At 42.3% G+C, this 23612-nt stretch overlaps 2 protein-coding genes across 3 annotated transcripts in view; both read left to right on the forward strand.

The window, feature by feature from the left end:
• Positions 1–34: 34 nt before the first annotated feature.
• Positions 35–7369, forward strand: cnot9 (CCR4-NOT transcription complex subunit 9). Its single transcript, NM_203693.1, is given in 8 exon segments — positions 35–323; positions 1334–1513; positions 4280–4395; positions 4789–4898; positions 5462–5571; positions 5905–6003; positions 6122–6213; positions 6521–7369. Coding segments are annotated over 8 exon segments (900 nt in total). The 5' UTR covers positions 35–299; the 3' UTR covers positions 6690–7369.
• Positions 7370–17476: 10107 nt separating this feature from the next.
• Positions 17477–23612, forward strand: part of plcd4 (phospholipase C delta 4) — a 52171-nt gene continuing 46035 nt past the window's right edge. For both annotated transcript variants that reach the window (XM_031893579.1, XM_004917631.3), the window contains exon 1: positions 17477–17593. The gene's annotated coding sequence lies outside the window, so the exon portion shown is untranslated. The remainder of the gene's footprint in view (positions 17594–23612) is intronic.

Genomic DNA, 23612 nt, shown 5'->3' on the forward strand with positions numbered 1-23612 from the left:
TGCGTGGAACAGGGTGATGACGCAGGTGTTTGCCCGTATACTTGCTTTCTGCGCTTTCAAAACGTAATTTGTTAGCAAAATCTGGGGACCGGATGTATTCATGAGACGAAATGTTTGCTTCGTTATTTGTTTCACGGTGGCAGTAACGCTTTGACCAGAGTGGGTCGCGGTTTGATGACGTCCCGAGTAGAGGCGGAGCTCCGGTTGTTGTGGAGAGGTTCCGTGGAAGGAAGGGGGTGGTGCAAGGATTTGCAGCGGGGAGTAAGCGGTACCGAGGGAGGAAAGGAGGGCTCAGGAACATGCACAGCCTGGCCACGGCGGCGGTAGGTAGGCCCTCAGGGGCCACAGTGTATGTGTGTGTGTAAGGAGAGGGGGAGTCCCCTTGTCTATTGGGAACGGTGCGGTCAGGTTCATTGCAGGAATATCTGACAATCCTTCAGGTGTGGAGAGACTTGTAGTCCCACATGAGCTGCAGGGTCACAGCCTGTCCGGTTACTATTATTGTGGGTCCCGGGTTTGATCAAAGAAAGTTTATTGGCTGCTCCTGTCTTGTACCGCGAAGTGATGTGAAGTGATCCACTCTGCGTTCCGTAATTTCATACTATTCCCCTTTACTCCGCTCCATTCTGGAGTTTAAAGGGGAACTTCACTCATTTACTGTTTGGTGCATAAGGAAATCAAGTATAATTCTCAGCAACTCTCTACTGTCCATTCATTACGCGTTGTCATTGGCTAGAAAGTTCTTTATCATTGACTTTAAAAGCAGCGTATGCTTGTTTGTATTCTCTGCACTGCTGGTTCTGACTCCTTAAACAAGTTAGAAGTTGCAAAGTGATTCATTTATATATATAATATAATAACTGTAATGTTCTAGGAAAAAGTTTCAATCATTTCCAAGGGGTATTGGGCACCTAAACAGCATGGCATTTGCCTGAATGTCATCTTAATGTCACATGACTTAAATTCTGATCAATTAAAGGGGACCTGTCACCCCAAGAAATAATTCCAAATCCTTTTAAATCAGGTTAGTACAGCAAAATAAACTTTACTTACACGATTTCAATTATTGAATTTATTTTCCCTTCAGTCAGCAAGCTTTGTATCACCCCAAAATCTTATGCATTTGCCATCAAGGTGATGTATAGGAAGTGCTGAATGGAAAGTGAAAGCAATTGTTATTAAAAATCCGAGCTGTCAATCATATATTGCCTGCCCCGCCTCTATGCCTTCGGGATTTTATGTAGTATGGGGCCAATGGAGCGCATTTCTAGTGTGAATATGTGCATAAGCCACGTGTACTTGACCATTTATCTGTGTTTCTCTGTTTTATCAGCCTGTGCCGGCAGCTCTTGCTCAGGTGGATCGAGAGAAAATCTATCAGTGGATTAATGAGTTGTCCAGCCCTGATACCCGCGAGAATGCCTTGCTCGAGCTCAGCAAAAAGCGTGAATCCGTTCCAGACCTTGCTCCTATGCTGTGGCACTCCTTCGGCACAATAGCAGCACTTCTACAGGTTTGTTTTGCAGCTATTTGGATGCACAATTGCATTTTATTACTCACGTTTGTTGCGACTTTTTCGAGCTCTCAGTACGAAAGTTGCAACAATTCGCGAAAGTCGTAATGGGTATGAAAAAGTTATGACAATTCGCGAAAGTCGTAATGGCTATGAAAAAGTTGTGACAATTCGCGAAAGTCGTAATGGCAGTGAAAAAGTCACAATAGCAGCACTTCTACAGGTTTGTTTTGCAGCTATTTGGATGCACAATTGCATTTTATTACTCACGTTTGTTGCGACTTTTTCACGAATTGACGCAACTTTTTCGAGCTCTCAGTACGAAAGTTGCAACAATTCGCGAAAGTCGTAATGGGTATGAAAAAGTTATGACAATTCGCGAAAGTCGTAATGGCTATGAAAAAGTTGTGACAATTCGCGAAAGTCGTAATGGCAATGAAAAAGTCACAATAGCAGCACTTCTACAGGTTTGTTTTGCAGCTATTTGGATGCACAATTGCATTTTATTACTCACGTTTGTTGCGACTTTTTCGCGAATTGTCACGACTTTTTCGAGCTCTCAATACGAAAGTTGCAACAATTCGCGAAAGTCGTAATGGCTATGAAAAAGTTGTGACAATTCGTGAAAGTCGTAATGGCAATGAAAAAGTCACAATAGCAGCACTTCTACAGGTTTGTTTTGCAGCTATTTGGATGCACAATTGCATTTTATTACTCACGTTTGTTGCGACTTTTTCGCGAATTGACGCAACTTTTTCGAGCTCTCAATACGAAAGTTGGGACAATTCACGAAATTTGTAATGGCTATGAAAAAGTCGCGTCAATTCGCGCAAGTCGTAACGGTTACGAAAAAGTCGCAACAATTTACGGAAAAGTCGCAACGGCGACAAAAAAAACGCAAAAATACGGAAAAGTCGCAAAATGTTCATTTTTCAATCCGGATTCGTGGATTAGTAAATCAGCCCCATGGTGTACAAGGTGGGAGTACTTCCCCTTGAATGGCATTCACAAATCGAGGACACACAAATCGATTGTTGCTATAGAGTAACCAAGCACATCAAGTTGCTGGGATATCATTCGAGACCACTATGAGGCTACAACCTGTTTCCTCTGTGCTGAGTTCTGTGATCAACTGAGCGATAGCTTTGTATTTGTGTTTGATTAGAATTATGTCTTGGGTTGGGCAAGAATATTCCTAGGGATGCTTATAGGGGCAGCAAAGTGTTGCAAGGCACATCAGTTATTCATTCCATAGATACATAAAAAATTAAGGGTAAGTTTTTTTTTTTTTTTTTCAAAATGGGCTTTTCCAGTAAATGCAAATATATTAATTTATGGAAGCCACTTCTTGGAGCTGAAAGTTAGTTCTGTCATTTTCAGTACCCCTTCCATTACTAAGGCTAAAATCTTTTTCATAGGCAGCAATAAAACAGCCTTTGACCAGGATTTATGATATGATTTTTTTGCTTATAATAAAGGCAGATGGGCACATTTATCAATGTACGATTGTGTCCAAATACAAAAAATTTGTATTTTTACTAAGTTTTAGAACTGTGCATATTTTCTGCATTTTTTCCATTAATTTGCGCGACTTTTTCGTACTTTGCGACTATTTGTGCGACAAAATTGTATTTGTCGCAACGAGTATGAAAGTTTTGGATTCATTCAAGCTTCAGTATTGTGACTTGACTTTGGCCAGGTTGGAGCTGCAGAGTGCCATTGAGCCCTATGGGAGACTTTCCTTGGGCCGGGTTGGAGCTGCAGAGTGCCATTGAGCCCTATGGGAGACTTTCCTTGGGCCGGGTTGGAGCTGCAGAGTGCCATTGAGCCCTATGGGAGACTTTCCTTGGGCCGGGTTGGAGCTGCAGAGTGCCATTGAGCCCTATGGGAGACTTTCCTTGGGCCGGGTTGGAGCTGCAGAGTGCCATTGAGCCCTATGGGAGACTTTCCTTGGGCCGGGTTGGAGCTGCAGAGTGCCATTGAGCCCTATGGGAGACTTTCCTTGGGCCGGGTTGGAGCTGCAGAGTGCCATTGAGCCCTATGGGAGACTTTCCTTGGGCCGGGTTGGAGCTGCAGAGTGCCATTGAGCCCTATGGGAGACTTTCCTTGGGCCGGGTTGGAGCTGCAGAGTGCCATTGAGCCCTATGGGAGACTTTCCTTGGGCCGGGTTGGAGCTGCAGAGTGCCATTGAGCCCTATGGGAGGCTTTCCTTGGGCCAGGTTGGAGCTGCAGAGTCCAATGAGCCCTATGGGAGGCTTCCAAAATCATGCACTGAAGGATCAAAGTCAGAATGGTTTTCCCACAGTTTATGATCGTTCGGATAGAAAAATTTTGTAACTTTTGGATCGTACCACATTATTTTCATACTAGCACGATGCGACTTTTCGCAAACTTAACACACATCAGAAATTTTTGTATTTAATGCGAAAATCGTACTCTTAATTCGCACTTTAATGAATCAGCCCCATAAAATTTTAACAAGGTTGTGCCAGGCTGAAAATATTTTTTTTTATACAATTGATTTGACCGTGCACCCTGCCTTGTGCGATTTTTTTGCATTGGAGTGCAGACACCAAAAGGACTGCTCAACCACTACATTTTAATGCAATGAGGTGGTGCAATGAGGTTGTGATACATATAGACAACAAGAGAATCCTCTGCACTCACCCATTATATATCTAAAATTAGCATGGTCTGCCTATGTAACTTCTAATTGTTTCTAACTATGGTGTCTAAGTTATCTTCTTCCTCTTCATTTATCCACAGGAAATTGTGAATATCTATCCCTCAATAAATCCACCAACTTTGACCGCACATCAGTCTAACAGAGTCTGCAATGCTTTGGCACTGCTTCAGTGTGTGGCATCGCACCCAGAAACCAGGTAAATGTCTTATTGGTCAGTACATTTAAAAAAGAACTAACTCTTGCTTGCAGTAATTACCGTAAGAGCTGGTTTACAGTGATCTAGTGATGTGTGGGAAATCTGGAGGGAAAATCTAGCCTCATAGTTATATGTATTTCTTGATGGTTTTATAAAACAAGATCTTTTGCCATAAAATAGTCTCAAATGACAAGTGGCCAAGGCTATAAACAAGAATAATGGCACTCTAATAGGCAATCATTCAGAATTTATTGGGAATTTTGCTGCCGTAGAGTAAAGTATAGACAATTTTATTTTGCATTTGTATTATTGTTACATTAAACTGTTCTATGAAATTATAAATTTAAGTTTAATATTATCCAGGTGACTTACTCTAGACATTTCTCATTTTAGATCTGCATTTCTTGCTGCCCATATTCCTCTGTTCCTGTATCCTTTCTTACACACTGTCAGTAAGACTCGACCCTTTGAGTACCTGCGGCTCACCAGCCTAGGAGTCATTGGTAAGAAACCTAAAGCATGAATATATGAATTATTATATGTTGATAGGGTGGTGTGTATGATGTGACCATAGCCAAAATACTGAAGCATATATAAATCAATTTGGGGCCTTAACCATCCTTTTATAATAAAGGAAAACCCTTGCAAGTGAAATATTATGGAGTTTCTAAGTACACAAAGCTAAGAGCAAATTTAGGATGATTGTATTAGTTTAAGTCATACTTGATTACCAGTAGCTTTGATTGGTTAACACTGTATTAGCCACCCTTGGATGCTATGACCCACCTTGCTTGCTCCTTGTATAGAAAATCAAACTACAGAAATGTTGTGCTGCTAGTGTCTAATAATGGTATATTATGCAAGCTGGAAACTGCAGACTGGGTCAGTAAAACCTTACGGGACTGGGTTAAACAAGCAAGAGGGAAATTTGCTTCTTAATATATAGGGAGGCAATAGAGGCTCTGACTTGGTAAAACTCCAACAGTTAGTAAGATGCAGGGAAACATTGTGTTCACCATTATCATGCAGGCACTAATTAGCTTTTCCTGATTCTTTTCGCTAATAGGTGCCCTTGTGAAAACGGACGAACAAGAAGTCATAAACTTCCTCCTTACCACAGAAATAATCCCATTGTGCCTACGTATTATGGAGTCTGGAAGTGAACTCTCCAAAACAGTACGTATTTTATTGATGTGCCTACTTTTGTTTGTGAGTCTAAAATTTCATTGAAGAGCAAGACCAACTTGAAGCACATTCTCTTTACACATGCACTGCAGTTCTCTCAGTACAGGGGGCATATAGACAGAAATGGCTTTAGGGTGCTTGTGGGCCGTTTCAGCTGTTTTCCCTGCAGTTTAGCATATTGATTGGTAGACAGAATTTACTAATCAGATCCAGGGATGGTGCCTGATTATTTTCCTTCTGTCGTATTTACTGGCTCACAGTGCACTTAGCAATGCTATAACATCCTGCCTATGATCACAAAATGTATTTGTCTTTTTTTTTTAGGTTGCCACTTTTATTCTTCAGAAGATTCTCCTAGATGATACGGGTTTGGCCTATATTTGCCAAACTTATGAGCGCTTCTCTCATGTTGCAATGATTTTGGTAAGAAGCCGTGCTTCGTGTTACACGTCCTATAACTGGGTTTGCCACCATGTGATTTTAATGTCTTTGAAACATATTATGGTACAGGTAGCTGTTAACAATCTTTTTCTTTTAATAGGGGAAAATGGTCCTACAGCTTTCAAAGGAGCCATCTGCAAGGTTGCTGAAACATGTAGTACGCTGTTACCTCCGCCTCTCAGACAATCCAAGGTACGGCTGAAAATAACCCGTGACTTCTTTTTCAGCTTGATAGTATAGGTTGCCATATTGCTTGTGAGTTTTATCTTCAATGCCCTGTTCTCAAGGTTTTCTTACTCCCTCCTTATAAGTAACCCTGTACAGCACCTTTATTTAATTAGTTGAGGGATCCCATCTTAAATGAGAATAGGGTTTTTATGTCCATAGCGGATAATAAAGCAGTACACCTTATTATTAGATAGCATATGTAACTACATACATTCACTAAACAACAGATTTATTCCATTGTTATTCACATTACATTAATCTTTGATTCCAGAGCGAGAGAGGCATTGAGGCAGTGTTTGCCCGACCAGCTAAAGGATACCACTTTTGCACAGGTACTTAAGGATGATACCACAACCAAGCGCTGGCTGGCTCAGCTTGTCAAGAACCTGCAAGAAGGTCAGGTCACTGACCCTAGAGGAATACCCCTGCCTCCCCAGTAATATCTGCACAGACGGCAAAATGTGAAGCTGCTTGTATAAGTTTGCAGAGCAAACAGCAGGAGGAGAAGAATATAATGGGAAAATTTAAAAGTTGGCACTAATTTTTCTTGCTTCCTGGTATAGTCCTGCTGCATGGCATCTAGAGGCAGCTGAACCACCTGACGTCTCAAGAAGGGTACAGATCTCAGCACCAGCAACAAAATAGGACTGCTCCATAAATTGGTTTGATGTGGAACAAGAGATGGCTGCTTTAGTATCTGGTATTCCGTGTTGCCGTAGTGCAGGATGGTATGATCTGTCTTTTGGTGTGGGCAGTGAGCTACGTTTACTGTTACAAAAAAAAAAAAAAAAGTACAGTCAACAGACTTTATCTGGAACAGTACAGTCTTCTAGCTCTAATGGCCAAGGCTAAATCGTTCCTCCACTGGTTGCCTTTTCTCCTCCTGTGCTTCAGCTTATTCCAAACACTAGGGCAAGTTCCGCTATTGAATACATGCTCTTTTTTTCATCTGATTTTTTGCGCAGCACAAGCTTTTCCTGCAGTACAGACTGTGAGCCCATCTGAGTAACCATTTCTGCAAGATTTTGACTGTAAGTCATAGAACAGCCTTGTTACTTCGAAGCATTTGTCCATTGACCCTTTAGGAACAAATTGTTTAATTAAAGCATTTCCTAATGCAGCAGTGGCTTTTACATTTCTTAATGTTTTTCATGACCTTTCCTCCTATCCATGAGAGCTGCAGGCGATGCCAGTAGGGCAGGCACTCGGGGGCGCTAGAAAACAGGAGCTCTATACAATGGGAGAGTAAAAAGGACACATTAGATCCCCACATCCTTAACTAGGTTGCATAATAAATAAGTGGGCATCTCAAACTGTGTCTCTTGACTCTGCCATGACAAAGAACAGCATTGCTTTCCAGTGCTGTGAAACTCCATATTCTTGGGCTCTGTACACCTATCAATTATATCCTTATAAATATATTGCGACTTAGTGATTTGGTGGCATTGTGCTTAAATGACAGCGGCAATGAACTGTTAATTAAAACATCCTCTCTGGCAAGTTATGGGGAAATGTAATGGGGCTGTATCTATTGTGAAATGCTATTCACAGTGGAATGGCTGTCTGTCAGGAATCTCACCCCAGCCTGCGGCAGATTATAATGGGATGTGGGGGCCAAGAGCTCCCTCTGCTGGGGAGTAATCACAGAAGAAAACAGATACAAATCTGTTGCTTTTGCATGAAAAGTTAATCAGCAATTTGTAGTAATGTTTTGGGTTCTTATAGGACCCAGATACACTAGCTAACCACATGCTTTCTATAGGTTTGTGTAAGCAAGTAGGGCAGTATACTGTTTTATTGGCAGAATTTGCCCCATAGTAAGCAATAAGCAAGTTGTGGTCTAATGCAATTAGAATAATAAAAATAAAATTGGTTTTAGTGGATCCGACTTCCCACGTTTTGGGTTGTTCTAAACTGTTGGCTCCATTAGGACTCAAGGTTCTTACAGAGGCAGGGATTTTGTAATTGCTATATCAGCAGCAGGGGGGGGGGACTTGGCCCCAGATGAAAAGATTAAACATGACCATAGCTTTATCATAGTGTTATACATTGGCCAGTGCCAAACCACCATATACCACAAGGATTTCTCTTTACAACCTTCCTGGAATACTCATTAGTAACCCTAACAGGAATCTGCAAAAGGTTCCAATGCCATATTTAGTGGGATAAGGCCTGAAAAGAACTATCAAAGATGACTAGATAATGGCTGACTGCAGATCTGTAAATGAGACTCCACTACTTTATAGATATACATCAGAATACCTAGGGGCTGATTTACTACTATTTGAAAAAGTCATATAAACTCGACATGTTATAAATTCGAATTAAACTTGATCATTATTGTATTTATAAAACGTCACAGTAAAGTTTGAACGGATGTTCATTTCCATGAATCCTCTTTATTTTTCCCAATCAGGAATTGCTCCAGCAGCCATTTGAGGAGCATTGGCTCTCATTCTTGGGAAACAATAATGTGTTTAAGTTTTCACTTGAAACTGGGTGAAATAGAGAACAATGATGATATTAACTTCCCCTTGAAACTGAGTAAAATAGAAACCAACAGGGGGATTAGCTTCCCCTTGAAACTAGGAGAATCAGAAAACAATGGGGATTGTTGAACGGAAACAGGTTGTTACTGACTATTCTATTCCTCTACTATTCTAAGTCTGCATAGGACTCAAGGATGGAATAGGTAAGAAAGATTTTCTCATGGTATCAAGGGTATATGGCTCAAGTTAGTGCAGTTAACTCTTTAAATGGGGTGGGGGTATGTGAGCAATACCACATTTTATACCCAGAGTTCCTTAAGGTCAGCTTTTAACATTGATTTTTTTTCTACTTCTGCTAATGTAACCTTGACACCGATCTCTATAGGGCTAGCATTAATTTACTAAAGAGCGTTTGGTGATTCCTAAGTGCTTGCAACAGCCCACTGTTAGTCCAAGCCTCAGCGCCAGAACCTACCAGACTTACAGAAAAGATTTTAGTCCAGAAATGTAGCAAGAATCACACATTTAATATATGTATTATACACAAGCAAGTTACAGATGTCAGTTATCTACTACTACTACTACTATGCCAGAGAAGCAGTTATCCTTTATTTATATAGTGCTCACATATTCCACAGCACTGCTATACATTATTCACTGCTGCAGCGGAGCTTACAATCTAAGGTCCCAGTTAACCTGCCTGTATGTTTTTGGAGCGTGGGCAAAAACCCACACAATCATAGGGAATACATACCAACCTCTTTCAGGTCAAGCACAGGATCCAAACTGCCCCAGCAGTGCCCAGATACACCAATACTCCATCTTAAATCTTACCCTCTTTTAAATAAGCACCGCCCCTTTTTCAGGCCAATGAAATGTGACCATTCTGCCTAAATATACACTGCGCTAATCAGGCAATGGGGGGATGGTTTTGGGGGTGTAGTTGAACAGCAACCGAAGGAGGACATGGATAATGTATCTATTTGGCTTCTGAACTGTAGGAACTAATTATTGGTTAATTTACCTGAGCTTCCGCTTGGGGGTCATTTATCAACACTGGGAAAGTTTGCCCAGGGCAGTAACCCATGGTAACCAGTCAGATTGTTGCATTCATTGTTGTTCCTGCAGCTGGCAGAAAAAAAGAGAATGACTGATTGGTTGCTATGGGTTGCTGCCCACAGGCAGATTTGCCCAGTGTTGATAAACGAGCCCTGAGTAACCCCAGCCTTGCTATCACTAATACAGTCCCAATGGCCATTCGGTACTTAGGTTTATTTTTCCCTTTTCGCTCCAAGGCAATCATTTGATTGGCTGTCCAGTTCCAGCCGCATCACAGCTGTACCATCTACCCCATCAACTTCCAGCTTGTGCTTTAGAGGAAAACTATTTCCCCAGAATGAATATGTAACCAACAGATAGTTTTGTTAAGTGGCCTATTAAAGACTCTCGCCAAACTGGAATATATATATCAGTAAATATTGCCCTTTTACATCCTTTCCCTTGAGCCGCCATTTAGTGATGGGCTGTGTGCGATCTCAGCGATCACCTGACAGGAAGTGATGTAGCGCTAACTAACAGGAAGTAGTGGGGAAGCAAAAGGCACATACTACTAAATAAGTATATTTGTATGAAAATGGTTTATTTAGATGTAGCAAGGTTTTACACATGAGCTGTTTATGCAATATATGTTTATAGAGACCTACATTGTTTGGGGGTATAGTTTCCCTTTATCATTAGTGTCCTGTCCTACTTTGATAAAGTCGCCTCTCTAATTACTTCCCATCAGCGAGTGCCCAGTGTTGCAATGGAAACTTTCTCCTGGCCCGCGTTCAGGGAGGTGTCACTTGCCGACTGACCACTGGGAAGCAATAAACCAACCTTGCGTTGCAGCGCGGCGGCCCCGCGGGTCAGCGCAGCCACCATGTTTCTGGAAGGAGTTACAAAGGCTCGCTCGTCTGTGATCATCTTTCGTCCCCCCATAAATAATTCAGGGGAACAGCAGCCACTCAGGTGGGGGTTTCAGTTTTCAGGGAGAGAATGTTGTGTTGGTCTGCGGTGACATCCTGGGAGGAGGAAGCAAAGGGACCGTTCCTACTCTCCATGAATGACTGGAGTCGCTTTATCGTTTCTCCTTAAAGGGGAACTCCACCCATATAAAGCTTTTTGAAAAGTAAACATAATTTACGCCCCTGTTCCCCTGCTGATCTGGCTGACTACTTTGTGACTCAAATAAAATGTAACAGTAGTCGACAGTCCTTAGCCTGCCTTCCTCCTGCATCCTCCCAATCCCACAATTCCCTGCACACGTGATGTCAATAAGGAAAATAACATCCCAGTGCAATGCATTGTGGGTTATGTAGTTCCTGCATGCTGTCTGTAAGCTGTGGAGAAGCTGTTACAATTTGTAACATCAGTGTTTTAGTCCCTCCTCCCCTGCCAGAATTTGAAATGATGCAGAAAGAGAAGAACTGTTTTGCAGTTGGGTTTCAGAATATAAAAATGGGATTTATTCAGACTTTTTGAAAGAACAGATTACAGTGATGGGTATATTAGGGGGTTCTGTGTTGTGTGGGGCTCTATGTTCTACCGGAGGTCCCCTTTAATAAATGTTCTCTTATGGTTGCACAACGTAACAGGGCTGGGATTGAAGAATAGTGGGTCCCTAAAATGCAGGTTAAAAGGGACCTTAATCTAAGTGGGGAAAAGGAATGTCCAATCTGCGACCCTTCAGCTGTTGTTAAACTCCAGCACCCCCACAGCCAGACTTGGGCTGAACCATAAACACCCCTGCTCAGCATAAGGCAAATAAATAGGGGCTTGTAGTGAAAATGTCTATAGTAGGGTGCTGCCTCTCCAGCTAAGAACCGGACAGATTGGATTTTACCTGGGCTGGTTCCAAACTGCCTTCAGAATCCTAAAAATCAGCCTCTTGGACCCCTCAGAATGTGCCAATCCCCCCTACTTTACCACCCCCTCTTTGATGTCATAGCTCTGCCCTTTATATCACCTGTCCATCATCCATTCCACCCCCTGACATCAATTTCCTGCTTTAGATATAAAGAAAGATGGCAGCCTTAGTGTAATGCCTATTGTTCTAATGAAATGAAACTATCATTTATTTCACTACAGAAATGAACAAGTGGATCGTGGTTTTGTCCTGCAGTCAGTAAGGATATTGGCCACTGTATAAATAGCAACTCCCTCTCCCTATTGCTCCCTTTGTCTCTGGTTTATAGAAAAGGAGGAGTTTAACTAGGAGAACCCTATTTTTTTTTTTTGTCTCTTTAAATGAGCTTGATAATATACCTGACCCACTCCATCCATTATTTTTGGATGATACTACACATTAATATAAATCTGGTCTTGTTTGCCTTGATCCCCTTCAGTAAAGCCAGGTCACCTTTCATCCGTCCAACCTCCAGATTAAATATAATTCCTGGCTCATTCCATTAGCAGCCGCTTCATTTCTTTCTTTCCTGCCCCGATTAATCCGAGCTGGTCAGGCTTTTATCCTAATGAAACCGCGGATTCCAACTCCCCATAATATGGAATATGATTTCATGCAATTGAGATGATAAACTGGACTGTCTGTGCATTAAGCGTAGATAGGGATATAGATGATATAATTGGGGTACTGTACCCCATACTATATAATGTACAGCTGTTAGAAGCCATAAACTATGAATTTTGTAATATAAAATGCAAGGCCAAATGTTTTTTTATGCAGGACTAAGAGGATAAATCCAGATATAGATATTTATGGTAGCGTTTGCTTTATCTTACAGTGTGTGAATGGTAGTGTAAGAAAGAGAAAACACTATACAAATACCATCTAAATGGTTCTGTGTCACATGACTCAATGCAAGTTGTGTGTTAATAGAAATAATGTGGCCCTAAGTTGAAATAATATTTAGTAATACTAAATATATATAACCTGTATAAAAGCAAGTTCCCTGACCTGTATAACCTGTAGCCTTGTGCCTTTATATGGTCACAGAACCCCTCAGTGACTGCTAATATCCTTATCATTTACAGTAGGGGGTACATTATCCCTTATAATACATGAGTGATACTCAGAGTTCCCTGTATAACTCAGCCTGCAGCCTTGTGCCTTTATATGGTCACAGAACCCCTCAGTGACTGCTAATATCCTTATCATTTACAGTAGGGGGTACATTATCCCTTATAATACATGAGTGATACTCAGAGTTCCCTGTATAACTCAGCCTGCAGCCTTGTGCCTTTATATGGGCACAGAACCCCTCAGTGACTGCTAATATCCTTATCATTTACAGTAGGGGGTACATTATCCCTTATAATACATGAGTGATACTCAGAGTTCCCTGTATAACTCAGCCTGCAGCCTTGTGCCTTTATATGGGCACAGAACCCCTCAGTGACTGCTAATATCCTTATCATTTACAGTAGGGGGTACATTATCCCTTATAATACATGAGTGATACTCAGAGTTCCCTGTATAACTCAGCCTGCAGCCTTGTGCCTTTATATGGGGGGCACAGAACCCCTCAGTGACTGCTAATATCCTTATCATTTACAGTAGGGGGTACATTATCCCTTATAATACATGAGTGATACTCAGAGTTCCCTGTATAACTCAGCCTGCAGCCTTGTGCCTTTATATGGGCACAGAACCCCTCAGTGACTGCTAATATCCTTATCATTTACAGTAGGGGGTACATTATCCCTTATAATACATGAGTGATACTCAGAGTTCCCTGTATAACTCAGCCTGCAGCCTTGTGCCTTTATATGGGCACAGAACCCCTCAGTGACTTCTTATATCCTTATCATTTACAGTAGGGGGTACGTTATCCCTTATACATGAGTGATGTAAATGTAATTCCAGTGCAAACTTTAATGTCCCGTTAGAAAAGAAACCAAGGAGAACACACACACTAATAACACATTAAGAGATTCACATAGTGCTAAAGATAGATGCAGCCTACACAGTAAATCTAATAGACAGCAAATCAGTTAGTGAAGGTGCTCAGTGTGAGTGATCCCAGGAGAAGCCGGGGGTCAGGGGGAAAAGTATTCCCATTTATTGACTCCTAAGGTTAAACTTAATAGAGATGTTTTATAACCTGGGTATTTTCACTAAAGTGTTAGTAAATGCATCAGTACAGTATTTATTGCATGAGTGGCGGCTGGAATTTCATCAGACTGTCAGCTCTTTGCCAAAGATATTTTGGTCCATGCATGGCCTGGTCTTGTCCCGGCATTTGTACAAATGGGTCCAGTTTTAGTGTAAGGCAGAAGCAACTTTCCGATATTCATTCATTAAAAATGATCAGTTCTGTAAATGTAATTGCTATGGAAAGCATTACATTTTGGTTTTACTTCCCCTTTAAATGATGCTGTCAATACATTAGAGTTGGCAGGGAAGCCGCATTGATCCTAAATAATGGTGTTGATTGGAAAAGCATGCTTTTAGGCACCCAAACACCCCCCTCCCTTAAGTACAGAAAAGGCCTTGGCAGCTGTACAGCTGGTTGCACTCTAGAAATATATTTTGACTAATTCGAAAACCAAGGCCGTTAATAGCTAATGTGAAAATTATCTGTATTCATTAATGGATTCCTTCAAAAACAGCCGTAGCATTAATTACAGACAAACATTAGTAACATGTTACTGTTTATTTAAGCAATACTCCCCAAGCTGCACCTAGTGATGGCTGAAGTAAAGCATAAAGGGCACCCGGGGCAATATTTGTTATATAGGTACCTGAGGGCCAATTCTACTGCCCTAGGTACCGACCCTCGGGTATGCCACTAGATGGGCTGTAACTGTGTATAGTAGGGCACGGCTGTGTATAGTAAGGCCTTCCTCACTGTGGGAAAGTGTAGAGCAAGGCAAGATCATGTCAGGACAGGGAAGGGGCTATAATATCAGAGGGAGGGTCTGTAACTTGCCATAGTGTATAATAAGGAGAAAGGGGGCCATATTTACATATACCCTGGATGTAAGTACTAAAGCAATAAGTGGTGCAAAACCACGTCCCTTAGAGCTCATTCAGTATTTGCACCCAGGGCAGGAGATAAAGAAAGGGCTCCCTTGCACCCTCCCAGCAGTGCACCCTAATTTGTTTAAATGGCATGACTTTAGTGAGTGGGAGACGGGATACTTACTTGCCTTATCCCACCTACCCCTAATGAAGACAGTGCTGCCGAATGCAGGAATTGCTGTATTCATGAGGAAAGTGCAGGGTTTTGTGCTCAATTTAATGCCCCAAGTGTATGGCAGTATGCAAAAGTGCAAACAACCAGGGCCAGACTGGACCAGCAAGGCACCGGGAAAAAAAAATGGTGGGACCCGGCCCTTGTAGGTCCTGCTGGCCCAGAACCAATCCCTGCTGGGTGCTCCTGGGCCCGCAGGTCTCCCTCTCCCGATGCACCTAAGTATACATGCTCGAGGGACAGGGTTGGGTGGGCGGCGAGGACCTGGGGGTGTGTATGGGGGCGACGGCGGGGGTCCCTTGGTGGGATGAGGGGCCCCTGGGTGGCAGCTCCGCTGAGCCCTGTCCCCCTTAGTCCGACCTTGCAAACAACATGGCAATTTTCCAATTTTCTACACTTTCCACCCTTTCTGGCATTTCCAAGGGTTAGGTGATGCAGAGTGTTGTAGTTTCACAGTACAGCTCCACTTTATCCTACTGTATATTGTACATTTCAGCCACCTTGTTGCTGTGCAACTCTATATGAGCAGTTTGTTCTGTTGGCTGAGCACTGGAACATGATGTCCAAATCTTACTGCCCCCCCTTATCTACCTATCTATGTATTTGCTTGTCCTTCCGAGCTGTCTATGGATGTCTGCAATCTGAATTATTCACGGGGCTGGCGCTGCAATTATGTAAGGGGCAAATCTGCAGTCACGCTGTAATGCACTAATGGAACAAGAAATCCACCCCCCCCCCAGTGTAAATCCAGTCTGTATTACCGATAATGATTGTCACTATCATTTATTTATAATGCAGTCACTCATTCTTCTGGGTCATTGCGTGGGAAAGAAGAGATCGCAGTGCTGGGGGCCAATCAACCAGATTTTCTTCATCAAAAGGTGGCAATTCTGTTATTATTTACTTATATAGCACCAACATACTCTGTAGCGCTGTGCAGTAAATGGGTTTATACATTGAATGTGGCGCTGGGGTTCCGAGTTTGATTCCGCCAAAGGCACTATCTGCAAGGAGTTTGTATGTTCTCCCTGTGTCTGCATGGGTTTCCCCCCCCCCACACTCCAAAAACATACAGGCAGGTAATTGGCTCCTGATAAAAATGTGATAGGGACCTTAGATTGTAAGCTCCATGGGGCAGGGACTGATGGGAATGGGATAGGGACCTTAGATTGTAAGCTCCATGGGGCAGGGACTGATGGGAATGGGATAGGGACCTTAGATTGTAAGCTCACTGGGGCAGGGACTGATGGGAATGTGATAGGGACCTTAGATTGTAAGCTCACTGGGGCAGGGACTGATGGGAATGTGATAGGGACCTTAGATTGTAAGCTCACTGGGGCAGGGACTGATGGGAATGGGATAGGGACCTTAGATTGTAAGCTCACTGGGGCAGGGACTGATGGGAATGTGATAGGGACCTTAGATTGTAAGCTCACTGGGGCAGGGACTGATGGGAATGTGATAGGGACCTTAGATTGTAAGCTCACTGGGGCAGGGACTGATGGGAATGTGATAGGGACCTTAGATTGTAAGCTCACTGGGGCAGGGACTGATGGGAATGTGATAGGGACCTTAGATTGTAAGCTCACTGGGACAGGAACTGATGGGAATGTGATAGGGACCTTAGATTGTAAGCTCACTGGGGCAGGGACTGATGGGAATGGGATAGGGACCTTAGATTGTAAGCTCACTGGGGCAGGGGCTGATGGAAATGTGATAGGGACCTTAGATTGTAAGCTCACTGGGGCAGGGACTGATGGGAATGTGATAGGGACCTTAGATTGTAAGCTCACTGGGGCAGGGACTGATGGGAAAGGGATAGGGACCTTAGATTGTAAGCTCCATGGGGCAGAGACTGATGTATTGATGCAGAGAGTAATAGTCTAAGACAATTTGCAATTGGTCTTCATTTGTTATTATTTGTGTTTTTTTTAATTATTTCACTATTTGTTCAGCAGCTCTCCAGTTTGGAATTCCAGCAGATATTAGGGAGAGGTTTGAATAAGGGAATTGTTTATGTATAGGAACATAAAGATAAGTAATAAAGAGTAAAAGTAATAATAAAATTGTCCCTCAGTATTTAGGCTGCCGAGGTCAGTGACCCTTATATAAAAGTTGGAAAGAGTCAGAAGAAGAAAGCAATTAATAAAAAAAAAAAAACAATAAAAAAAAGACCAATTGAAAAGTTGCTTGTGTCTGTCTGGGCAGAAAATATCAATATAAGGTCCATAGAACCAAATTAACTCATTTCCTGCCGCAGCCATTGATTATCAAACTAAGTCTGTATATAGCTTATATATATATATATATATAGCAGAGGTGAGTTTGCCATCGGTTCTTAACTCTTCTATAAAAGCAAAAAACATAGGTGATCTCTGGTCAGCTGTTGCTCAATATGGCCCATAGGGCTAGCAGCCAGTGAGATCTGCCCATCTAGAGACAGCCTGCCTGCATGAGAGAGAGGGAGGGTGACATCCACACCGCCAGGAGAGTGCGTCTTTAAGAGAGTGGAGCCAAGGAAGGGGTAGGGCTTGGATGGAGCAGATAATAATGATGCCTTTGGCCCCAGCCACACACTCTGACAGGAGACTGCTGGAACAGGGCTGGAATACACGGAGCTGCCCCTTGGCTGGGGGGCAGAGGATGTTCCTGGGGCAGGTAGGGTACCTAGGGCTCATTTAACTGTTTGTGTGATGCAACTCTCTCTCCCCCTGGGCTGAATACTCAGTTGCTAAACTCTATCCTCCCCTCTCTGTGTCCCCTTAGCCCTTATGGCTTGTGTCTCCGGTTACTCTCAGCCTTGCCCGCAGGTGTATTTTTAGGGGCTGAGTCCCTTGCACATCAGAATCGTGTTCTTCATTCTGGCAGGGAGGCTGCCCGGCCGCTCTAACTGGGTTACTGGGGGATAAGGAAGAGATTTCTGCACTGCCCCGGGGGGTGATTAATATATAAGAGGGTTAGTAGCTCATGTGCGTTGGATGGAAGCAGCTTATGGTCATTGTTTGGGCCAGGGCAGCTACTTTGTACTCGCTACTTCTATACACGGTGGTGAACTACACCTGGAATTGTGGAGTACCTAGAGCTGAAGGCTGCACATCCCTCTACATCTGCACAGGTACTAATGGGTTAATATTCTTCCCTTTTCTCATCTCTTTCTGCTTCTTCCTTTTGCTGTTATAGAAAGAACGCTGAACCTGCCCATGTCCATATATATATATATATATACAGGTATAGGACCCGTTATCCAGAATGCTCGGGACCAAGGGTATTCCGGATAAGGGGTCTTTCGGTAATTTGGATCTCCATACCTTAAGTCTACTAAAAAATAATTAATTAAACACAATAGGATTGTTTTGCATCCAATAATGATTATTTATATCTTTGTTGGGATCAAGTACAGGTACTGTTTTATTATTACAGAGAAAAGGGAATCATTTAACCATTAAATAAACCCAATAGGGCTGTTCTGCCCCCAATAAGGGGTAATTATATCTTAGTTGGGATCAAGTACAGGTACTGTTTTATTATTACAGAGAAAAGGGAATCATTTAACCATTAAATAAACCCAATAGGGCTGTTCTGCCCCCAATAAGGGCTAATTATATCTTAGTTGGGATCAAGTACAGGTACTGTTTTATTATTACAGAGAAAAGGGAATCATTTAAACATGAAATAAACCCAATAGGGCTGTTCTGCCCCCAATAAGGGGTAATTATATCTTAGTTGGGATCAAGTACAGGTACTGTTTTATTATTACAGAGAAAAGGGAATCATTTAACCATTAAATAAACCCAATAGGGCTGTTCTGCCCCCAATAAGGATTAATTATATCTTAGTTGGGATCAAGTACAGGTACTGTTTTATTATTACAGAGAAAAAAGGAAATCATTTTTAAAATTCTGAATTATTTGATTAAAATGGAGTCTATGGGAGATGGGCTTTCTGTAATTTGGAGCTTTCTGGATAATGGGTTTCCGGATAAGGGATCCCATACCTGTATATATATATATATTTAGCCCCTTTTTGCACATTATATCAGCCCAGAGCATTTATCCTGCACTGCATTCATCCCCCTGAACTGCATGCCTGGATCCCAGTCTGTTTGTGCCGAGCGTCACACCCACCCCGCAGCCTGTTATTTCCATGCAGCCTCTCCTCCCTGCAGCCTGATTCCGAATCATTTCCCAGAAGTCTGGGTAACAGTCCTACAGGACAGAAAAGAAGGTGAATGGGTGGAGATCAATACAGAGATATAAATGGATGCACTGGCCAGTGTTTAATGGGTAGAGATTCGCACAAGGAGAGGGTCTTCTTCCCCTTTAAAAAGCACTGCTAAGTCCCATCCAGAGATGAAAGGAACTTTTTGTCCCATTTCAGAAATCCTCAGATGTGTCTTATTTTGTATTCTTAGGGCCACAGTTACAGAAGATAGGGCCATGGCAATGTAAGAAAACTAATGTTAAACTAAAACACCAGCAAGCCATTATCTCTCCCCCCCCCCCCACAGCTCGAAAATATCTTTATTTTGCCTAAAATACTTTAGAATTGTAACTGCCTATAACTGCAGGTAACTAACAGTAAAGGTGCCCATACACAGGCCGATTCTAGCTGCCGATATCGGTCCCTTAGACCGATTCGGCAGCTTATGGGCCGTGTATGGGCACTAACGACGGTCCTGCCCGACCGATATCTGGCCTGAAATCGGGCAGATCTCGATCGGGCAGGTTAGGAAATCTAGTCGGATCGGGGACTGCGTCGGCTCATTGATGCGGTCCCCGAACCGACTGCCCCATTGCCGCCAATATAATAAGATCGTTTGGCCCCAGGGCCAAAAGTGCCAAGCAGGGGTCTACCTATGCACATATGACCACAATTGGACCCCCCGAGGATCTGGTCATTCATTGAACAGGTATTCTAAAGTCTAAAGAACAGATATCCGCAGAAGATGAGTAGCTATAATCATTGCAGGTGTTGGTTTGTGATAAAATATGGCCCTAGGGCCGTGGTGGACCTGAGTAATAGCAGTCTGTCCCACTAGAGGAATCTGCCCCAGTCTGGTGTGTTTTCTGAAGTTGGCAGGGGCTTTGATTGGCATCATGGAGTAGGGGAAGGGTGGCCTGGGCATCTTCTTCTGTATCTTCTACTAAATCCTTGCTTTTTTGCAGTCTCTCTGTAGCCTTCACAGCCAGAATGTTATGTACGAACCCCCACCCCCCCAAAAAAATTGGGATTGTAGGCATTCATTTCCAGTGTAAGCGCTCACTTCCAGTATAGTTTGTATTAGGAGTGTAAGCGCTCACTTCCAGTATAGTTTGTATTAGGATTGTAAGCGCTCACTTCCAGTATAGTTTGTATTAGGAGTGTAAGCGCTCACTTCCAGTATAGTTTGTATTAGGAGTGTAAGCGCTCACTCCCAGTATAGTTTGTATTAGGAGTGTAAGCGCTCACTTCCAGTATAGTTTGTATTAGGAGTGTAAGCGCTCACTTCCAGTATAGTTTGTATTAGGAGTGTAAGCGCTCACTCCCAGTATAGTTTGTATTAGGAATGTTAGCACTCACTCCCAGTATAGTTTGTATTAGGATTGTGAGCGCTCACTTCCAGTATAGTTTGTATTAGGAGTGTAAGCGCTCACTTCCAGTATAGTTTGTATTAGGAGTGTAAGCGCTCACTCCCAGTATAGTTTGTATTAGGATTGTAAGCGCTCACTTCCAGTATAGTTTGTATTAGGAGTGTAAGCGCTCACTTCCATTATAGTTTGTATTAGGTGTGTAAGCGCTCACTTCCATTATAGTTTGTATTAGGAGTGTAAGCGCTCACTTCCATTATAGTTTGTATTAGGAGTGTAAGCGCTCACTTCCATTATAGTTTGTATTAGGAGTGTAAGCGCTCACTTCCATTATAGTTTGTATTAGGTGTGTAAGCGCTCACTTCCATTATAGTTTGTATTAGGAGTGTAAACGCTCACTCCCAGTATAGTTTGTATTAGGATTGTGAGCACTCACTTCCAGTATAGTTTGTATTAGGAGTGTAAGCGCTCACTTCCAGTATAGTTTGTATTAGGAGTGTAAGCGCTCACTTCCAGTATAGTTTGTATTAGGAGTGTAAGCGCTCACTTCCAGTATAGTTTGTATTAGGATTCTAAGCACTCACTTCCAGTATAGTTTGTATTAGGAGTGTAAGCGCTCACTTTCAGTATAGTTTGTATTAGGATTGTAAGCGCTCACTTCCAGTATAGTTTGTATTAGGAGTGTAAGCGCTCACTCCCAGTATAGTTTGTATTAGGAGTGTAAGCGCTCACTTCCACTAAAGTTTGTATTAGGAGTGTAAGCGCTCACTTCCAGTATAGTTTGTATTAGGAGTGTAAGCGCTCACTTCCAGTATAGTTTGTATTAGGAGTGTAAGCGCTCACTTCCAGTATAGTTTGTATTAGGAGTGTAAGCGCTCACTCCCAGTATAGTTTGTATTAGGAGTGTAAGCACTCACTTCCAGTATAGTTTGTATTAGGAGTGTAAGCGCTCACTTCCAGTATAGTTTGTATTAGGAGTGTAAGCGCTCACTCCCAGTATAGTTTGTATTAGGATTGTGAGCACTCACTTCCAGTATAGTTTGTATTAGGAGTGTAAGCGCTCACTTCCAGTATAGTTTGTATTAGGAGTGTAAGCGCTCACTTCCAGTATAGTTTGTATTAGGAGTGTAAGCGCTCACTTCCAGTATAGTTTGTATTAGGATTCTAAGCACTCACTTCCAGTATAGTTTGTATTAGGAGTGTAAGCGCTCACTTTCAGTATAGTTTGTATTAGGATTGTAAGCGCTCACTTCCAGTATAGTTTGTATTAGGAGTGTAAGCGCTCACTCCCAGTATAGTTTGTATTAGGAGTGTAAGCGCTCACTTCCACTAAAGTTTGTATTAGGAGTGTAAGCGCTCACTTCCAGTATAGTTTGTATTAGGAGTGTAAGCGCTCACTTCCAGTATAGTTTGTATTAGGAGTGTAAGCGCTCACTCCCAGTATAGTTTGTATTAGGATTGTGAGCACTCACTTCCAGTATAGTTTGTATTAGGAGTGTAAGCGCTCACTTCCAGTATAGTTTGTATTAGGAGTGTAAGCGCTCACTTCCAGTATAGTTTGTATTAGGAGTGTAAGCGCTCACTTCCAGTATAGTTTGTATTAGGAGTGTAAGCGCTCACTTCCACTAAAGTTTGTATTAGGAGTGTAAGCGCTCACTTCCAGTATAGTTTGTATTAGGAGTGTAAGCGCTCACTTCCAGTATAGTTTGTATTAGGAGTGTAAGCGCTCACTCCCAGTATAGTTTGTATTAGGATTGTGAGCACTCACTTCCAGTATAGTTTGTATTAGGAGTGTAAGCGCTCACTTCCAGTATAGTTTGTATTAGGAGTGTAAGCGCTCACTTTCAGTATAGTTTGTATTAGGATTCTAAGCACTCACTTCCAGTATAGTTTGTATTAGGAGTGTAAGCGCTCACTTCCAGTATAGTTTGTATTAGGAGTGTAAGCGCTCACTTCCAGTATAGTTTGTATTAGGAGTGTAAGCGCTCACTTCCAGTATAGTTTGTATTAGGATTGTGAGCACTCACTTCCAGTATAGTTTGTATTAGGAGTGTAAGCGCTCACTTCCAGTATAGTTTGTATTAGGAGTGTAAGCGCTCACTTTCAGTATAGTTTGTATTAGGATTCTAAGCACTCACTTCCAGTATAGTTTGTATTAGGAGTGTAAGCGCTCACTTCCAGTATAGTTTGTATTAGGAGTGTAAGCGCTCACTTCCAGTATAGTTTGTATTAGGAGTGTAAGCGCTCACTTCCAGTATAGTTTGTATTAGGAGTGTAAGCGCTCACTCCCAGTATAGTTTGTATTAGGATTGTAAGCGCTCACTCCCAGTATAGTTTGTATTAGGAGTGTAAGCGCTCACTCCCAGTATAGTTTGTATTAGGAGTGTAAGCGCTCACTTCCACTAAAGTTTGTATTAGGATTGTAAGCGCTCACTTCCAGTATAGTTTGTATTAGGAGTGTAAGCGCTCACTCCCAGTATAGTTTGTATTAGGAGTGTAAGCGCTCACTTCCACTAAAGTTTGTATTAGGAGTGTAAGCGCTCACTTCCAGTATAGTTTGTATTAGGAGTGTAAGCGCTCACTCCCAGTATAGTTTGTATTAGGAGTGTAAGCGCTCACTTCCACTAAAGTTTGTATTAGGAGTGTAAGCGCTCACTTCCAGTATAGTTTGTATTAGGAGTGTAAGCGCTCACTCCCAGTATAGTTTGTATTAGGATTGTAAGCGCTCACTTCCAGTATAGTTTGTATTAGGATTGTAAGCGCTCACTTCCAGTATAGTTTCTATTAGGAGTGTAAGCGCTCACTTCCAGTATAGTTTGTATTAGGAGTGTAAGCGCTCACTCCGAGTATGGTTTCTATTAGGAGTGTAAGCGCTCACTTCCAGTATAGTTTGTATTAGCATTGTAAGCGCTCACTTCCAGTATAGTTTCTATTAGGAGTGTAAGCGCTCACTCCCAGTATGGTTTGTATTAGGAGTGTAAGCACTCACTTCCAGTATAGTTTGTATTAGGAGTGTAAGCACTCACTTCCAGTATAGTTTGTATTAGGAGTGTAAGCGCTCACTTCCAGTATAGTTTGTATTAGGAGTGTAAGCACTCACTTCCAGTATA

Source organism: Xenopus tropicalis, chromosome 9, assembly GCF_000004195.4.
Source record: "Xenopus tropicalis strain Nigerian chromosome 9, UCB_Xtro_10.0, whole genome shotgun sequence".
Taxonomy (NCBI): Eukaryota; Metazoa; Chordata; class Amphibia; order Anura; family Pipidae; genus Xenopus; species Xenopus tropicalis.